At 36.6% G+C, this 20,466-nt stretch overlaps 3 protein-coding genes across 3 annotated transcripts; all 3 read right to left on the bottom strand.

The window, feature by feature from the left end:
• Positions 1-2,353: 2,353 nt before the first annotated feature.
• Positions 2,354-5,248, bottom strand: LOC120340482 (uncharacterized). The gene is made up of 2 exons (XM_039408754.2): positions 5,021-5,248; positions 2,354-3,444 (listed from the first exon to the last, which is right to left on the bottom strand). The coding sequence occupies exons 1-2, from the start codon at positions 5,051-5,053 to the stop codon at positions 2,440-2,442; spliced, it is 1,038 nt and encodes a 345-aa protein (XP_039264688.2). The 5' UTR covers positions 5,054-5,248; the 3' UTR covers positions 2,354-2,439.
• A 4,994-nt stretch (positions 5,249-10,242) lies between these two features.
• On the bottom strand, positions 10,243-15,011 carry LOC120341416 (uncharacterized). Its single transcript, XM_039409918.2, has 4 exons — positions 14,520-15,011; positions 14,051-14,141; positions 11,282-13,704; positions 10,243-11,104 (listed from the first exon to the last, which is right to left on the bottom strand). Exons 2-3 carry the CDS (start codon positions 14,084-14,086, stop codon positions 13,021-13,023), a joined length of 720 nt encoding a protein of 239 aa, XP_039265852.2. The 5' UTR covers positions 14,087-14,141; positions 14,520-15,011; the 3' UTR covers positions 10,243-11,104; positions 11,282-13,020.
• Positions 15,012-18,507: 3,496 nt separating this feature from the next.
• Positions 18,508-20,385, bottom strand: LOC120340849 (uncharacterized). Its single transcript, XM_039409234.2, has 3 exons — positions 20,166-20,385; positions 19,672-19,759; positions 18,508-19,351 (listed from the first exon to the last, which is right to left on the bottom strand). The coding sequence occupies exons 2-3, from the start codon at positions 19,702-19,704 to the stop codon at positions 18,668-18,670; spliced, it is 717 nt and encodes a 238-aa protein (XP_039265168.2). The 5' UTR covers positions 19,705-19,759; positions 20,166-20,385; the 3' UTR covers positions 18,508-18,667.
• Between the last annotated feature and the right edge of the window lie 81 nt (positions 20,386-20,466).

Genomic DNA, 20,466 nt, shown 5'->3' with positions numbered 1-20,466 from the left:
TTTTAAAATTTTGTACCCATCGACTCAAATTGTATTGTGTAGAGTGTATGAATCTTTTTTATATCAATCAATAAAATCCTCTTTTGACATGTGTCCTTATTTCTGTTTTATTTCAAGGGTAGAGGTTCTTATTCCGGGCGCTCGGGTTGGGCAGTTGAAATGATTGATTTGACAGAAATTATATTAGAATCTTATTGATTGCTAGGCGCATTAGTGGCAACAACAACAGCTAATTATTGCCACAATTGAATCTTATTCGATTACGAATCTTATTAACTGACTTGCTCAGATCTTATTTTGTTAGTCGGGTGAATACTTTTTTGATAAGATATTGTGAAAATACAGTATATTCCTTGAAATTCTTATCCCTAAGTTACCGTAAAATGTACTTGAATTTACCGCTTATCGCAGTGGTTCTTAAAGTATTGGTCGCGACAAGGTCGTCAATGCAAGGGCAATCTAAGAGGAGAAGGACGAATTTTCAGCTTTCCCAATGATTCAATTTAGCTTCTAAACTCTGGTATTTAAAAATAATGAAATATAAAGTTTCATTCACGGAAAGAACTGTCTTGAGCTCATTGTTACATCACAATTCTGATATGCCACTCACGTGTATTATTTTATGGCATCGGTAACCATGCACGTCGCTTGTCGTTGTGTTGACCTCGAGGAATGTCGTCTTAGTGGATTAAAATAACCAAAAATGGGTGTCTTTTTGGTAATGTAAATTGTAATAGACGATGCAATGAAAAATCTCGCTTCTCAACATTAAATTATTCAATATCTAGAGAGAAATGTGACTTCATCTCGAGGCACCATTTACCGCGAACGAATCAGTGTGTACACATTTGATGAGTAAAAAGTTGTATATTGCGAGAGATACTTAAGTCCAGCTAGAATGTCGTGTTTGCGACAGACAGTGGACGAGGTTTCTGCTACAATTCGCGACAAGGCACCTGTGCGAGCGAGGATATTTGGCACTGAATGATATTAAAACTAAGCTCGCAATCGCCTCGATTTCCATGACAACTTGCGTATTGCGCTCAGTAAAATAAAGCTGTGTATTGAAGATATAATGAAAAGGAAATTTCAGTTTCATCAATCTCACTGAGTCAATGGACTGTTTCTAATAAATAGTTGTCTGTATTTGTACGAACATTAAAAACACATTTTGCGTTATTTAGAATTGGGTCGCGAGTATTCATAAAATTCAGATTTGGGTCGCGCTCGAAAAAGTTTAAGAACCACTGTATCGAGATGTATTTAGTTCATATCCCAAATTCGAGAGAATTTTCTCCGTGTTGAATTTAGGACTCGCCCATGTTTCACACCACCACCCTTCACTGAACACAGACGAGAGATTCATCGCACCACTTCACAGGAATAGAAGAAGGCATGTGAGTCACTTCACAGTGGTGTACCACTGAGGTGTATAATTAATACACCTCAATGATCGGTACCGTACACTGAGACATCCCCGGATTAGCATTTGCTGGTATTTACCGTATGCTCGAAGTGTATGCAGAAGGCAATGGATATTTCCCTGACTCTTGACCCCAGAAATTCTATCCTCCTTTCTTCCCGACCTTTGGTGAATGTTTTGGGAATATTTTCATAAGTCAGTAAGTTGACGCGTGTAAGCTGGTTAACATTTTTGAAAAAAAGTCCTTTGTCGTAAAATGTAAAACGCTTCCAGTAAAAAGAACTGACAGCTTAGTTAATGTCATTGGTTATCGATAAGGTGGTTCTCGTGACCGCTGGTCGGTGACGGCTTCCTCTACTATCAAGTCCATGCATCTGAAACAAATAACTGGCTAACTAAACTAACCCCATACCTGACATGGACTGGTGATAGGCCGTGGTTCGTCATATGATTAAGCCGTCTTAACGGCTTTCCTCTCCCCGGGATACACTCGTGAAATTCTATCGTATACTTTATACTTCCTATTTTTTTAAGTTGAAACTTTTTTCCCAATTTTTGAATATTCGAACACATATTTTTCTATCACAAAATTTCACACTTGTGAAACCCCATCTTCTCCAGACATTTCAATATTGGTTTGGTATTCCTCACGGCGGGAGCTTGGTCCAATTTGTCACTTTTCTGAGTAAAACACACCCCAGCCACTTACAATTTCTACGTAGTCTACTCTGATAATTTTTCTTAAGTTTTGTGTTTATCCGAGCTCAAAACAAAAGCATCTGCAAAGCGCCATGATTCCAGCTAACTTATAGAGCAAATGTTTGCTTATAATACTGCTCCCGTCTTGTAAGGCTGAAAAGTCTGAATCACCTTTGCCTAACAAACACAACTTTCAACATCCACCACTTTATCGTCAAGAAAGTATGCATGCACAGCGAATTATAAAGTTTTAATGGACGTAAAGGTATAATCGACAACTTTGCGTTTAAGTAATTACAGTATATCATAACCGAAGACTAACGAGCTCTAACGCCATATTGGCTCTTCAAATGAACTTGACAGGACAAGTGATGCTGCTTCAAAATGACTCGTCTCCACAACGACACTTTCTTTCTTCTTGGGGAAGACTTACAAAGAGTTGTGGTGTCTGAGTTAAATTTATATCCAGGTCGAATAATAGGATTTGGACATTTTGTCAGTCTTTTAGATTGTTTCGTGTCCTTTTCGCTGTTTGTGTCTAAATAGCAACTTCGGAACGTAATGGCCTTTTTGACTGCGTTCTTTCTTACGATTGAAGGCTGATTGGTTACTTTTTCTTTTGCAATTTCTGCCCGTTTGCTTGCGCTGTATATGAGTAATCTTTTAACGGCTTCTTCGAAGGCTTTTTCTTCGTCATCAACATTGCTCTTATTTGATTTTTCTTTGAGTGATTCTTCATTTTCATAATTTTCTGGTAGGTTTTCAAAATTGCTGAGTGCAGTGGATATTCGACTATCGTCTTTGTTACTTTCTTTTTCAGTTTGAGCAAGTTCGTCTCGATTCGTTCTTGACTTTGTGCTGAAATTTTTACTTCCAACGCTGAACAATCGACACTCGAATGTTGACCGCTTGTGTCGTGGGTTTAGGGCTGACTTTAAAATGATGTTTGAAGTATCCGGTACCGCCGTTCTTCTCCGAAACGGACGACAAACATTTTTCTCCGAAAGTTTTTTGTATTCGCTTCTCACTTTTTGAAGTTCCGTTCTGGTGGCAAAATTATTTGAATTTTGCGAATTAGAGGAATCATTAATATTTGGTTTTTCTGGTGAAATCAATGATCGGTTCTCTATGTCCATGCTATGTCGTCTTGGTCTGACTAAACAGTTGAAAATTGCATTTGAGTGTTTTTCTTGAATGGGTAGAGTAGAACTAAAGTGAACGAAAGACAATGAAGTCGGTAACACGGATGACGGTTTGTTTCTTGAAACAGTTGACGCCCAGGAATCCAAAGCAATCTCAAGTGCGTGGAGGTTGCAGAAGGCCTATTAATGCAAATATACAAAATCCGTGATTTTTTCTTATAAAATAGGCTACAATGTTGTAGGTTATCATAGATAAGCAATAGATTATCCTTGGATTAGATTGCAAAATATTCGCTAGACCAAGAAGAACAATGGGGGGCGCTATCGTGCGTGACGCGTTATCTTTGCAGCGTACAACGGTGAGGGCGCGAGTCTCACAGGGTGATCACCATTCATACAACACCTCAGTCTGATTGCCCATTGACCATAATACACAAGGCAGATAATAGAGAGTAATACTAATTCAAACGAGAGCGTCAAAATTGGAAACATAGAGCGCACATTAACGCTTTGTTATTTGGCATTCAAGGTATGTCACTTTTTCGCACTGAAAAATACCTTGTTAAATAATAAATATTTAAAAGGCCAATTACGTCACGCGACATATGTCATCTATGTGCACCAAACGTAATTATTCATGCTTTGATATTGTCTGTGAGCGTCGTTTATCTCCAAGGATTTTGTATGACTTCAATAATATATATCAGTTAAATTCTACACACACATATATATATATATATTAGTTTGCTTAATTTAAAAATATACTTTTTCTCTATGCTCGCTTCAATATCATTTCTCAATTAGAATAATATGTATATATATGTATATATATATTAATCGTTTGATTTCAACAATTTACCCACGAAAATGAGTGATCAATTATAGATGAACGAAACAATGACCTTCAATTCACAAAATCGTAATTCCCCAATATATGATATGAAAATTGGAATTGCACAATTCGTTTCTTGTTTCGAGTCGAGCATATTTCGCAGCAGCTTTGTACAACTGTCTCAAAATTTATAGTGTTAACCTAAACATTCCCGACAGGCATATAGACGTGAAGAGCAACGGTTACGGTACTCTCATTTTAATTATAATTAAACAGCAGAATATGTTTTGGACGCGCTCAGTCGGGAACAAAGACCCAATGACATAGATACACTCACCCATCCACCCACCTAAATATTTGACAATAACCATATAGGTCATAGGATCTAAACGCGAAAGATATTCATTTACAGAGTTACAACTGAACGAATAGCTCATATATGGTGCGATTTACAAAGACAAATATGACACGACGTGGCGGTCGCTATTTTGATTGTCGAAACACTCATACTTACAGCATTTTATTAAAAAGAGCGCCTGAAATGTTTATTTAAAATTTAGATGTCATATTCCTAACGCAAGCGCGTCCTGTATACTTGTAACAGAGCCTGACTAAACAATCCTACGAGGTGTTGAACAGATGGATACCTTGTCACAAACTTGATGGTGATCCAAATCTAAACTTTCACTCGATCACTTTCTTTATTATATGCACTGCTATATTAGTATTAATTCACCAAATACGATTTGATTACAACTTTTTACGAATGGGTCACAAATTGGTATCGACGTCAGAGGGTTTGTATAAATGGAAACCTTGACTTTTTATTATATTAACTATTTTATACTACACAATATATTTAATTTGGTGTTGACATAGTCTATAAAAAATGCAGCAGCAGCAAATGTTGGAAAAATTACGTACCACGTTCTTACGATGTTTTAGCTGTTGCTTCATTTTTCTTTAAAAACGCAGGCAGATGGTCTGAAATTTTCTGAATATCCCAATCGGTTTTCTGAGTCCTTCTAATGTAGTAGTACTTTAGGCTTTTCCCAACTAATCATCCACTGGTGAGGCTTCAATAAATGATGCTCTAATGTGTTCTGATGATTTTATGCACAGACTATTGAATCGAAATTAAAGGCAATTAGCAAAGTCTTCTTCTTTTATCGCGATATCCCGCTTCCATAAAACGTCTGACAGCATTGATCTCTCGTCTCGATGATCTGTTGCCAGATTGCCGACGGCCCAGGATTAACATAAATATTTGTTTGCACAGAGAAGATAAAAAGTATCTTATCGTGATAAAATTAATAACGTCTTTGATTATTTATGTGCTTTACAGGTGAATTAACACTAAATTAAGGCAGAGGATGTCGCAGGTCTATTTCTTGATTTTTTCAATATTTCCGCAAATTAAATATCAATTGAGCACTAGACCTGTTACATGCGATATCAAATAATGTATGTACAAAGATGTAGCTAATTAGGTTTGAGGCGACAGTCATGTAGCGATGTCTTTTTCAAACTACCTATTTAGAAGCAGACATAGGCAACGCTTCTAACATGCATGTCTATGTTTCTTTTCTTTTTTCAAATTAATTTATTTTCGAGTTTTCCTATTTTTTTCTTTACACAAAAAGATCTGCACGCGCTCAGTATTTACAAGCATACGTCAACGAAAAAGACATCGGCTCAACCTAATTATAAATTTATTACCCAGAACAATCCGGTATACCCAATGACCCGATTAAGAACCTATTTGAGCGATTACCGATATGGTTCTATATTTCAATATTAATAATTTTTTTATCTAAGTTACTATGTGGACATTACAAATAATTTCTGTAAAGCTTTGAAGAGAAAGCTACCAATAAAAAATATAGAGTTACTACCGTAGCAATTACCGTATATATCTCTTTCAATATTTCCCGGGCACAAATGGATGCATTCTGCCTCAAAATTTAGGGAAGAAACAACATGCGATGATGGGTACTAAAAATGAAAAACCGCAAAAGTTTTGCGCGCCATCATGTATCATGGTACTCTTGTTATAGTAATTCAAGAAAATTACCTTCGACCTTATCGGTTTTGATCCAACTGTAAATTAGAAAACCAAAGTTGGGTATACTTGTAAACGTCTCTGAAACAAACTTGATTTACGCTCTCAGATTTGGACATTTACGTATAATGAGTTTTTTTTGGACACGTCAGTGTACATAACGATCGTTTCAATATTATGTTGTTGTTCTTGTTAGTCTTCTTCTCTTTCGTCATGATGAAATCGCTTTTCTCTTCGAATACTGGACCAATTGCTTTGAAATTTTCAGTGGTTAAAGATTGATTTTTTGCCAGAAGGCTATTACTTTTACTTATTTCGAAAATTTCTGTTGACTTCAAGAGATTCGTTTTTTATGTATCAGAATAAAAAATAGCGACACCTTGTGACATGTCCATATATTTGAGCACATCTCTCTTGTTTATATCGTATAATTGTACGTTAATATTAAATTAACTTAGATTTTTATAGAAAGGTGGATATTCAACGGTTTATTAAAATGCACCAACGAACTATAGCTTCCAGATGCTGTAAAATACTATCTATTGGGCACATAACTTACCGGAACCTCGCTGACTAGAATCGATTATTCGCGGCAATACTGTCGCTCGCTAACAACATGTATGAAGGTGATTATCATACACTTTACGACATTGCACTCGGTAGATGAAAGTTTCTGGACTCGAATTAAACGTATGAAGCTTTTTGCTAATTTGTTATTGCCGTTGTTGTGGTGATTGATGTTGTTTCTATCTCATTTATACAGGGCTCAATATTTCCACCTAAACTTTATATATCGTGAATATTTCGCCACCACGTAGCATGTTGTCGGACTATCCCGATCCCGGATGTTTCCACTTTCCACAACCATCGACTTCTTTTTTACTCCCGTAACATTGGCTAATCAATACAACGCCCATGATGATGTAACAATTAGAATTTTAGCAGGCACTCGAACATCTTTTTCCGTCAGATAGATTTTCGGGTGTGGTGATGAGCATTAGCTTCTTTTCGCGGATTTGCTGGCTATTTGTCAGTTTTTCGTTGTATTTACAAAATTTAGATATAAATTTAATAACTCAATGACCAATTTGTTTTTTGGAAGGTTTTGTTTAGTTGCAGTAATCAAAAATTAGTCTCGGAGCTGCGATTGACGAAAATTTGTACCGGGGCCTACTTTCAAATGGCGGGTGGTTAAACATTTTGAATCAAAATGATGGTTTGAAACATGTAAACCAGGCTGTAAGCGCCAACTCGCGATAACATTCTCAGAATAATCGTAAGGAATTTTGCAATGGTAGAGTACAGGGAGAATTTTTCTAGGGTCGAAGGTCGGGAGGACGCCCATGCCCAGCTAAAGCTTTACCATGGGAGTCGGCAAACTGCGGCCCGCGAACGACCAGACTTTTAATGCACCAAACAAAAATTGATCCATAATTTATTATTGTCTCCATACGGATTTATGTGGTAACAAGTGCTGCTGTACAGCGCTTGTTTTATAGTAAGTAGCGTCAGTTGTATGTCGTTTACTTGACGAACGTCCCATCGTTGGTTGGAATTATAAGTCGAAGTTTATTTTGATTTTAAAAATATAAAAATGTCTGGGGAACGGAAGGAAGTTTGCCATGAGGGACGAACATTTCAAAGTGCGTGGACGGAAAAATATTTTTCTTTCTTGCGCATTTCAAAACCAGTTAGCTTCAGATCCCAAATCAGCATCGGAGTTATTAAAAGATTTGATGTTAAACGTCATTACGAAACGTGTGATTGTAAATACGATATTAGACCCCAAAACCCGGGGCTGCGACACTGCTCATCTTTGCGACTAAACTAAAATGTATTACACTAAGAATAAATTTCGTACTCGCTTGTCAGATAGTCATTTGGACGACGTACTGCGGGGCAATAACGTTGGCATTTGATTTTAACGGTTTGGCCATGACACAGAAACAACATCATCCTTCGCATTGATAATATGTAAATAAAAACAATGCATCGTTTATTAAAATATTATTATAAAAGGCCACATACACTTCTCATTGTGGCAGGCTTTTAATGGGGCATTAGAAGGTGCGAGTGCGCCTTAATTTAAAGCTTAATGTGGCGATTATTCGTAGGCAGAAATTAATGCGGCCCGCACGCTACCAGAAATGTGTATATTTGGTCCGAAAGTACATAAAGTTTGCCGACCAATGCTTTACCGGTACCGACTACCATGTGCGGTGATACGGTCCTACATTTGTGTCAATATATTTGGGCACTGCTCTATTGTGTTCGTATTCGAGTTATCGAGCAATTATTCCGTGCATATTATAGCCTTTTCAACTGCGAAGTTCGAGCTGTGTTATGGTGTCTATATTTTATTTAAATTTCGTGACTATTTGATAAATTACGTAAGTTCGATTCGTCATCTACCAGCCAAATACTATTTTATTTCGACCTTTAAAAATTCTTTACAATTTTCGATCATGCATCACCTTACAAAACTTTACACAGGTTTGGGGGGAAATATCAATAATCCGTTCAGTTCATTAAATGTTCCTTATCTTAATTTTCTGATATTTGATAAAATTAACACAGCCGTGTCAAATTCGAGGTAATGTTGATTTTACTGTATAATTTAAAACATTCCACCTAGTTGTTCTTTTTTCTGTGCTTGCCAAGATGCACCACAATTCGTAAATACTGTAATGTTTATCAAGTCCATTTCCTTAGAGCAAAAAAATAACTAATTTCAATCAATAAAAGTCCAATTGCTATGTTCCTGGAGTTTAGAATGTATTCGGAATTCGGAAGATTCAAAAATATCTTTTTCCAGAATGTATTTGAAATAGTCAGGTATTCGGTTATGGCTCTCCCTGGTATAATTACCACACTGGATCACAAGGATTTGTGGCGTCGGATAAAGTAGAAAATGAGCCCACTTATTACATGAGATGAAGGCAGGGCCGCATTGATACGTTGAGAGGCCCCATGCTATGCTACTTGTGAGCCCCATCTCTAACAATGACGTAATTCGTATTATCCTGGTGCCATTTGGTCACTGCTTTGACATTAAGCAGAAACCTTCGTGGAATTATCATTATCGTTGTATCCTCTCGAATTAGCATCCAGTGCTTCCTTTTCGTGGATTTAATTCTGGAAAGTATGTGTCATTATACATTAAATTCGATGGATAATAATGGTATCATATTTTACTGTTTCTGACAAACGTGTGTTCCGTTTCGTTTCGAAGGCAAAATTTCGTTTCGATTTCGAAACACCAGTTTTTCGAAAATGTCCAGCCCTACGTAAAATCAGTTCGCACATAAAATCAATAATTTTAAAATTTAAGTGCGAGAAACTTTACCATATTTGCCATTAGTAGTAAATATATATATACTAATTATCTAACGTGGAAGTGCTGTGGGGAGCTTTTTTGAGCTGGGGTAAACCTTTGAATCGGTCGGAAACATCTCCTACTCCGGCAGTCCCAATGGATGCTATTTCTGTTATAAGTTATTTATGAACAGATAAACTTCTTTTTTATACGGCGTTTTCACGCGTTAACGATGGACAAAGCTCCGTGCAGCCACTAACATGTAAGGAGCTGTTGTTTTGTGGAAGGGTCGGTTTGATGTTGGTTCGGCATTGCCTATTCAATTTATTACACCCTCAGCATGGAATTTAAACCCGAAATATTTAACTACTAGTGCCAAAATTTTTGAGTCGAACAATTAAAGAACTATTCAAAAGTGCTGGGCCTATAATAGTGGAAAAGGTGTTTAAACTCTACCAAAATTTTTCAAAATACATTTCGTCTTATTTAACAAAAGTACTATCTATTATTGCGAAATTCGATAAAAATATATGCGATAGGCGCCCTTTTTAATAACGCCAAGTTAAAAATGATCTCGGTATTTTAGAAGTGTTTCTTTTTCTGTTGAACATTTTTTACAATAACTACCTACTTCTCACTCATGCAGCTGCCCTAAAAACCACCCGCTGTCTACGTGATAGCCCAATGAGCACCCTGTGGAAAGGATATTTAAATGGTAATTGGAACCATATATCCATCTCTACTCCTTACTGTTGACGTAAAATGGAATTTATGCAATAGCTTTTATTAAAAATATAATTATTGCAACTATTTCGTACAAAAATACACAATATTATAATGAAACTAAATAATGAAACAAGAGGTATTCCGGAGTCGTCAGCCTGGTGTATCGATGCACCCAAGATAATGTTGTAGTCTTCAGTTGACTGTTGGAATATTCAGGGCTTGAATCATGGATATCTGAGCTACATTTTCAATTGGAATGTGGACTAACCGCATAGTCCAAAACCATCCCATACAGAAAAGCCTACTTCTTTTTACCGGCAGCCTCACGCAATGTTCGATTATGTCGAATTGCAGCATAGTGTTGCCTTAATACAACCTTTTTGAAAAACGGAAAATTTTTTCGTTTGCTTTGCTTCCCATTTTTAACATCGTTTATATATCTCCTCGCTTGAAGAATTTTAGCTTGAAGTGGAACAAGTACAGGTCGTTTTGGAGGTGTTGGTTTGTGATGTTGATGTATACTACTGAGAGAGAATACTTTTCCTGACGAGTCTCCAAGTCGATCGAGGACACTTTCGTATCTTTTTTCTTTTCTGTTTTCTTCCTTATTTATCAGAGCACATTTTAAATCCGTTCTTTGGTAATAATCCCGTGTATCTTCAATAAAATTTGTACAACACAAAATTGCGGCCAAATTGAGACCTTCTTTCTCTCTCAAATGCGGTGTTACCCGATCACATCTTAACAGCGCTTTGCTGTGCTTTTCCAAACTTGGTGAATACTTTGAGTCCGATAAAGTCTTTGGAATTAAAGCAGGCCGCAAACATAGCTTGAATTTACTTGGTGCGTTTAATGTCCAAGACCTCAAAAGTTTCTCAAACTGGGTCAAATTGCCGAAGCTCTGCTGTAAATAAATGAGTAAGAATATTATTGAATTTGCAATTGAGCATTTTCATTGATATATATATATATATAATTATGCATAAATTTATCGACTAAGCATGTCCAAGTAAAGAATGAAGCGACTGACATGTTTTATCATTACATATTAAACGAATGTATTCATTACTAATATACTTACAAACTGTTTTAGGCTTTCTTGTGGTAGCTTCATTTTAGGTTCTCCGATATCGTATATAGTAGTCCGAAAATTGGAAGTGCGATACAGAGTAGTGATGGGATTTGCGTATTTTTCCATGGTATATATACTACATATATTTTTACTTGTTGGCTGCACCAAATTTCATGCTATCTGTAGCTATTGTTTGCTTTTCGGAAACGGAATGATTTCTAAACAATTTTCGCACAATTAGTCTTACTAATAGTTGGCACAAAGGCCGTCTCTATTTGCTTTTCGCTGTACAAAGTGCTACCTTTCTTGGTTATCAGGTAAAGCGTATGAGACATATCATTTGTGCGACTGATACGCCGATTGAAAAGTCGTTATCGCCATGGGGCGTTAGTTTACCCTCAGAAATAATGATAAGATTTTCTCACGTTATTAACCAGAAGTGAGAAATTTGTAACATGTTTTAGTAGACGAATGTTAATGTTTCTGACTTATACATCATAAGAAACAGCAACCTCAGAATTCTGCCACAATTGACCATTCCACAGCGTCCAATTCAACTCAAGACCAAGCATAACTTCAGACGGGAAGGTAGAGAAACATCTGATTTTTAAAAAGTTAACGCATCCATCAAAACCATAAAAATGGTTAGCTGTGACGACAATATTTCGATTTCGTTTGCAATGTCGCGTTGAAAAGAAAGGAAAGTATTTTCGATAGACAGTATTTGCTCAATATTGCAGTACATATTCTATTATCGATTCGTATTTTAATCTCCGTCTTTGTACTCGTATATAGTTAATTGTGCTTTATAGAAGATTCTATTACTTTGCTATTCTTCAAATGATTCCAAATTACGTATCAATTTTTTACGGTAAAAATCTGTTTATGCACTATATGCCCACCGTGTGCCTATATATATGTGTTAGCACCTTTGCTTGGCAAATCAAAACGTAGAACATGAAACCCGTTAAAATATTTAATAATACACATATTGATTGGCAATAGATTCTAGACGAAAATGGCGGCGTGGTTTTTATTATGTAACGTATATCCCCATTTCCAAACCAATTTTGAGCCATTGTGACCTACGTGCGACCGCAATGAACCGGCGCTAATTATAGATGAAAATTATTATAAATTATACTCGTGTATAGTCAGCGTCAGTGTGTTCATTAGCTTTTTTTTTATTATGTTATATTGTATATCACCGAACGGTAAAGAGATGTTGGTAAGTAGCATGCATCTGAATCGAAAATAGGAATGAAGCAAATGAGGCTTCAGCTGAACGGGCGATCAACGTAAGTTTTCATAACCATCAAAAAGTTTTGTACTTGAATAAAAAGTGCTAGAATGTGAAGACAAATTATCTCTACCCGCGCAACGCGTTTCGCACATAAGCTAAGGCCGTAAAAAGTGGGATGGCAATCGGCATTGATGACACACATATATGCCAAAGCCCCAAAATTTAAACGTTTCGTTGTCCCCGGGTTGCAGAATTGCTAGATCTTCGCAACCAAATATATTCAACAATGAAGATGTCTGGGTTACTGAAACTCAAATGAATGCTTAATGACTGGCTCAAATTTTGGTTAATCTGAACGCAATAAACACTTTTTATACATGATTCGGAGAAGAGAACTTTATTCAATCAAATTGTCAAAAAAGTAAACATAAATAAAGTATATAATTTTTAAAGGGGTATATATAAAATCTGACGAAAAAATGAAATATTATTATATATTAATACATCAGCAAACGGCACATTTCATGTAGTTTCGGGTTGCTAGGAAATGTTGCCTCAAGACAATCTTTTTCCAGAGACAAGGTTTACGTGGAGTATATTTGACTTGCGACACTTTTCTGTTGTCATTGGATGAAGTGTTTTTTCTAGCTGTTGTTTTCTTTTGGCGAATGGAAATGTTTAAACTCATATCCACACGGGCTAGTTTGGGATTACTTGATTCGTTCAAACGAGTCGTGTAGTTCATTTTATTATCTTCTGATTTTCGCTTGCGTACTCGATGAGTAACATTTGGACTGTTACTAATTACACTGACATCACAATTTGTTTGATTGGCGGAAGATTGATTTGTCGTAGTAGACTTTCGTCGAAGTGATTCTGTCAATATTTTTTGCTGGTCCCGAAAATATTCTATAGTTGAACTGAATCCATTTGTTTGCAGTTGGATCCTGAGCTTTTGCATTTCCACATTCGATCTCTGAGTGCTGGTAAGGTGATTTAAACCTGTTCTGATACTGCTTTGTTTGCTGTAATCATATAATGCAGGCATATTCTTCGTACATGAACCAGTTTTTCTCATTTTCAAACGCTTCTGTTCTGGCATTGAATTCGATGACATGCTTTGTAACCGTTTCAGAGCCCGAGTCCACTGATCTAATCCGTTGTTTAGGTTTTGAAGATCGTTCGATGCCTGTGTGTGAATGAATAATTAGATATTACATGAAATCGCACATTTGAATACTACCCGCTGATTCAAAAGAGAAAAACGTGAAAGCGCATTTTGACAAGTGCTCGTCATTAATACTATTTAGGTCAATCCATTCTTTATCAGCTTATTAATCTCTCGCGATAGACTAAAAAAACAAAAACGATGCGAAGGAGAAATTCGTAAACCTGGCGGGATACACTTGTGCACTGTTAAGTTAGGTCACTAACGGAGATGACAGAAGCCAGTGATAATAACTTCGTAATACCCCGTGACGAATTCCATGTAATTAACGAAAATTCCCACAAATCCAGTATTAGATGAAACTTACCATGTGTTGTTGTGAATCGTTAGCAGTGGGATTCATTTCTTCAGTGAACTGACCCTCTTGATTGTAGTTCAGAAATGGGATACGTGAAAATCTAAAAATAGATATGTGGAATTAGTGATCACACCAAAAAAATCACAAAATTAATATTGCAAATGTTTATTGTTTAGTATTTTATTCCGAATTGAGTATTCTTTTCATATATATATATGCCTGTCATCAGTCATGGGTAAAATATACTATTGATAAGACGAACCGAAATGGAGATCATCCTTGCGTTCAACTTAAATGACGATAATGAACCCATTTTATGATTATTTAGCTGTTTTCGACATTTCGGCGATTATTCTAATATATATTATATTTAAAGATATCTAATCTAGAAGTTTGCAGGGTAAATTAATCTATAAATATATGTATTTCCGAATGCTTATCCAATGAATATTATAGTAATGATGTTTCGTTCCCCTACCTGGTATAGCGATATTTGCAGTTCGTAGATTGGTGCAAACAGTATTGCCTTCTTGTTTTCAAGTCTGCTTCGTTGTACTGTAAGATGAATGACAAAGAAGTGTGTGATATCCTAAATCAGATACGAGTATTTATATGTGCGACGAGCGTTTCACGTTTCCTGCTGCGAATCGAGCTCTTTTTATTCGCCGGTAAAAGCGGCTGCATTCTTTCAAAGTCACCGGCACGGCTGCTCTCTCCTCGCTCCCCTGAGGAACATCACAGACTTCGCTGTTTGCGAGGTGACGTGCGCTAGACGCTCGAGACGGGGACTTAGCGTGCACGTGGCTGAATTGAGTACGCCATTCGGAAGGTGCGATTACAACTTGACTCTTATCACGAATTTCGGCAAAGATGAATGATTTTAGCCAATTACTAGAGTGATAATAATTTTTCAATCGTTATTGGCATAATAATAACCGAAATTTACCGCTACCTAAGTTAAACCACTCAACATATTGTTTTACGGAAATGAGCATACTTATCACAATTGCCGGAAATATAATATTATTTTGTAATCAACATGCTTGTTCATTGATGATGACATATATTGAAAAAGAGAATTGGAATTTAAAATTCTACAAACTACAAAAAAGGTTACGGAAGACTAATATGATTCTGGTCCGAGATCATCAACTAGAAAATCTTACATATTTTGGCTAATGGAATAATGGAAAAGATTGTTTTTAAAAACATAATAATGATCAAATATGAATGTGGGGTGACTCAGTTTAGAAATTTCTTGTGTTTTTTATGTAGATAGTTATGCGTATACATCACATAGAACTTATTAAAATCCAGGGCCATGTGATGCGGGTTCTCTCTCCTGGATCTTTCAAAGCACATCACAGACTTCATTGTTGTTAGTACGATGACGTGTGCTAGACGCTCGAGAGGAAGTGTGCCTAATTGGGTGTTCCAAAGGTGCGATTACAACTTGACTCTTATCACGAAACTTCGACAAAGGTATAATATTATTTGTAAGTAATAGAATGATAATTAAATGCTCAATCGTTATTTGCGTAATAATAACCTGAAATTAGTGTAACACAATTAAACCTACCGACATATTGTTGCGGAATTAAATAGATATTATCGTATAGAAGTGCTCGTCAACCTTTTTTCAAGTGGTACACCCTTTTATCCTTCACTCAAAATCCGGTACACCCCAGCCACCCTACATTTTTAATTTAATTAAAAACATAATATTTAAAATATATACATATTTATATCGACACAATATTTCGTTATTTGTCTATGCAGTCGCTGCTCCTGGATTTCATCAGTCAGTTGTACAAAGAGAGGAAATAACTTTAATTCGATTGACCCTCTCATTAATGTAACTGAATCCTCAAATGAATTTCTTTTCATTATTTTTCTGAGAGCAAAAAAAAACCCTGTTAGGCAAGCTATATTGTAGCCATTCCGACGAGAATGAAAACAGCTTGTGTGCCAGACTGTAGTACTCAGAAATTCATAGTACTGCCGCCGAGACTTTGTTGCAGTTTTCAATTTTTTAAGCTTTCTATTTTGTGCCGAATCTGACCGTGATTCAAGTACAATAGAGAGGAACTCCACAACAGCAACAGAATTGCCGATAATGAAAACTTTGGAATTCCCAGACTTTCATTGTGCATGAGTTTAAACACATATATATCTGTGCGTTATTTGTGACAAGTTGTCAATTTTCTATAAATAAATTAGAAGATACCATGTTGCATATTAATGTATGTATACCTTTTGAAACATGGTGAACCCCATGGTACACCCTATCGATGTGGTACACAGAGGCGTAGCCAGGGAGGGGGGGGGGGGGGGGGTCTGCGGGTTGAATACTTTACCAGTGAAAAATTTTCGGTGCTTATTTTAAGAGTGGTTTTGCCAGTTGACCCCTGTAGAATGGGGTATTTTTGTTTCAAACCATCTTTCTGATTCATAGCATTCAACAATCTGTTTTTTCAAAGACCGGTCAAGAATTTTAGCCTAGTCTAAGGCTAACAGCTATTTCTACACTCATTTTTCATTACTGCAATTAAACTGAAATTCTGAGAAGACAAAGTGATCATTGAATTATTTGATATATATTTACATATCCGAAACACAACTAGAAACTAGCGAACAGATTTCAAAAACGCGAAAACGAGGTAATGTTTACGACGACGCCTGAAAATCTGTCTGAGCGAAAGAAGTGTCTGGGCGGATGCGAAACTAAGTCACTTTTTACATCTTGCTGATTGGCCAATGTCGCGAAGTAAACAAGGAAGTTGATGCTCGGGGAAACATTCATTCAGTCCGCAATTTCCATTTGAAGCCCTTGTTTCCGTTGAATCCTGACATATTCAGTTTCGATTTCTAAAATCATTCTGTATCACACATAGCAATTGTTAGAACATCAGTTCTTTTAGAAACTCGCGTTTTGCGGCCTCCGGCCAGACCACCTGTTACAGTCAAACTTGGCAATAACAAATTTCAGGGTGCTCCCGAAGTATGTGTAACAAGATGGCGCACTACCTGACCATAGAATGTGTACCAGGTTAGAATTCAGGTTGTGCGTCATCTTGGTACACATACTTCCGGAGCGCCAATTTCAGAACCCCCTTTTGAAAATTTCTGGCTACGCCCCTGGTGGTACACCCTTTGAAGTTTCTGGTACACCCTGGGGTTTATACAATACACCCGGTTGACGAGCACTGCTCTAACGGTATGATATTGCACTGCTTCCAGATGGTTGACCACTGTTTCAAACTACGTACAACGCTTGAAATATATTATTTTACCTAGATTTTTATTTTAGTATTGTTGTGATCTTGAAAAATTATGAAATTGGAATTTGATGAATTACGCCAGTGTCCCTAAATATCGATATCCTCCGACTGAGACAATAGACGACTATTATTAAAAATGTTTGATCTGGACAAATCTCAAAATCGGTCGATAACAAAAATTTCCGATAAAATTGATAGTAATGTGTATGAGAGAATAAGTTTTCCATGCCACCCTAAAGCACACAGCAGGCGGTATGCATGTAACGAGGCGGTCGAAAAATTGATAAACGTCGATTTTCTGTATTTTTCAAACCATAAATATACAAATTGGCAAAGACAAAACATTTCATTTATATAGCGTTAACGAATAGGTTCCATTTGTATTGTTTACGATGATAAAATAATATTATCTTATCAACGCCAATCACACAGGTCCTAAATTCATTTGATACAAAGAAAGCAAATCAACGAAAGCAAACTAACTACTATGACTCGTACGTTCTATCGTCTATTTCGATCCACATAGCGGGATCTTTGTAACCATGTCCTGTGATCGTTAGGCCAAATCCAGAATCAAAGGTGAATAGAGCGTCCATCTAAAGCCAAAGCAGGATATTTGATAAAATTAAACGCAGACGAAAATTCACGCGCATGCAAAATTTCTTCGGATAAAAGGATTCGGATTTTTTTTGGCCTCGAAACGAAGGCACTCCAATAATAACGATATTATGCAAAGTGAGACATGTGGGGCAAAGGGACACGTAGGGCAAGTGGGACACGTGACAGAAGTGTGACAATTGGGGCAAGTGTGTCATGAGGGGCGCGACGTTTTTGAGACACCCAGATTTCTGGCTGAGAAATGAAAACAGGAATGAAGCAAATGAGGCTTCAGCTGATAGGACGATCAACGTAACTTTTCATAACATCAAAACATTGAAAAGTTTTGTACTTGGAAATTAAAGTGGTAGAATGTCAAGACGAATTATCTCTACACACGCAACGCGTTTCGCACTTCAGCTAAGGCCGTAATAATTGGGATAGTGATCGGACATATATGCCAAAGCCCCCACAGTATTGAACGTTTTGTTATCCTCAAGTCACAGAATTGCTAGATCTTTGCAACCAAATACAATTGCTCTATTCAACAATAAAGCCTGGGTTAATGAAACTCAAATGACTATGTAATTCTGGTTAAACGCACTCCGAACTGTCATACATGATTCGGAGAGGAAAATTTTATTCAATCAAATTGTCAAAAAAGGTGAATCTAAATAAAGTATTACATATAAAGGGAATATATAAAATCTGAATCTAAAAAATTGAAATAATATTATATAATAATACATCAACAAACAGCACATTTCATGTAGTTTCGAGTTGCGAGAAAATGTTGCCTCAAGACAATCATTTTCCAAAAACAAGGTTTACGTGGAGTATATTTGACCTGCGATACTTTTCTGATGTCATTGGATGAAGTGGTTTTTCTAGGTGTTGTTTTCTTTTTGCGGATGGAAATATTCAAACTCATATCCACACGGGCTTGTTTGGGATTACTTGACTCGTTTAAATGAGTCGTGTAGTTCATTTTATTATCTTCTGATTTTCGCTTGCGCACTCGATGAGTAACATTTGGACTGTTGCTAATTACACTGACATCACAATTTGTTTGATTGGCGGAAGATTGATTTGTCGTAGTAGACTTTCGTCGAAGTGATTCTGTCAATATTTTTTGCTGTTCCCGAAAATATTCTATAGTTGAACTGAATCCATTTGTTTGCAGTTGGATCCTGAGCTTTTGCATTTCCACATTCGATCTCTGAGTGCTGGTAAGGTGATTTAAACCTGTTCTGATACTGCTTTGTTTGCTGTAATTATATAATGCAGGCATATTCTTCGTACATGAACCAGTTTTCCTCATTTTCAAACGCTCCTGTTCTGGCATTGAATTCGATGATATGCTTTGTAAACGCTTCAGAGCCCGAGTCCACTGATCTAATCCCATGTTTAGTTTCTGAAGATCGTTCGATGCCTGTGTGTCAATGAATAATTAGATATTAAATGAAATCGCACATTTGAATACATCTACCAGCATTTTGACAAGTGTTTGTCATTAATACTATTCAGGTCAATCCATTCTTTATCAGCTTATTAATCTGTCGCGATAGACTAAGAAAACAAAAACGATGTGAAGGAGAAATTCGTAAACCTGGCGGGATACACTTGTGCACTGTTAAGTTAGGTCACTAACGGAGGTAACAAAAGCCAGTGATAAAAACTCTGTAATACCCCGTGACGAATTCCATGTAATTAACGAAAATTCCCACAAATGCAGTATCAGATAAAACTTACCATGTGATGTGAACCGTTAGCAGTGGGATTCATTTCTTCAGTGAACTGAAATTCCTGATTGTAGTTCAGGAAAGGGATACGTAGAAATCTGAAAATAGATATATGTATATGTGGAATTTGTGACCACGGCAAACAATGCACAAAATTTATTTTGCAAATGAATAGTAAATGTATTGTTTAGTATTTTATTCGTAATTGAGTATTTCTCTTCAAATACTAACCCATGCTTGTAATCAGCCATGGGTAAAATATACCATTGATAAGCTCATACTTGAAGTGATTGGTTCAACTTAAATGACGGTGAAAGTGAAAATGAACAATTTAATGATTATTTTAGCTATTTCGACATTTCGGTGATTATTATAAGATATATATATATATAGATAATCTGCATTCCTTCAAGTAACCCAACCAGAAAACCGTTGCCTATAAATATATGTATTTCCGAATGCTTATACAATGAATATTGAAGCAATGATATTTCGTTCACCTACCTGGTATAGCGATATGATATTTTCAGATAGTAGATTAGTGCAAACAATATTGCCTTCTTGTTTTCGAGTCTGCTTCGTTGTACTGTGAGATGGATGGCAGAGAAGTGTGTGATATCCTAAATCAGATACGAGTATTTATATGTGCGACGAGCGTTTCTCGTTTCCTGCTGCGAATCGAGCTCTTTTTATTCGCCGGTAAAAGCGGCTGCATTTTTTCAAAGTCACGGCTGCCCTCTCCTCGCTTCAGCGATGAACATCACAGACTTCGCTGCTTGCAAGGTGACGTGCACTAGACGCTCGA

The sequence above is a fragment of the Styela clava genome, chromosome 14 (genome assembly GCF_964204865.1).
Source record: "Styela clava chromosome 14, kaStyClav1.hap1.2, whole genome shotgun sequence".
Classification (NCBI taxonomy): domain Eukaryota; kingdom Metazoa; phylum Chordata; class Ascidiacea; order Stolidobranchia; family Styelidae; genus Styela; species Styela clava.
Note: the sequence above shows the minus strand (reverse complement) of the source record. Positions and strands in the feature narration are given on the sequence as shown.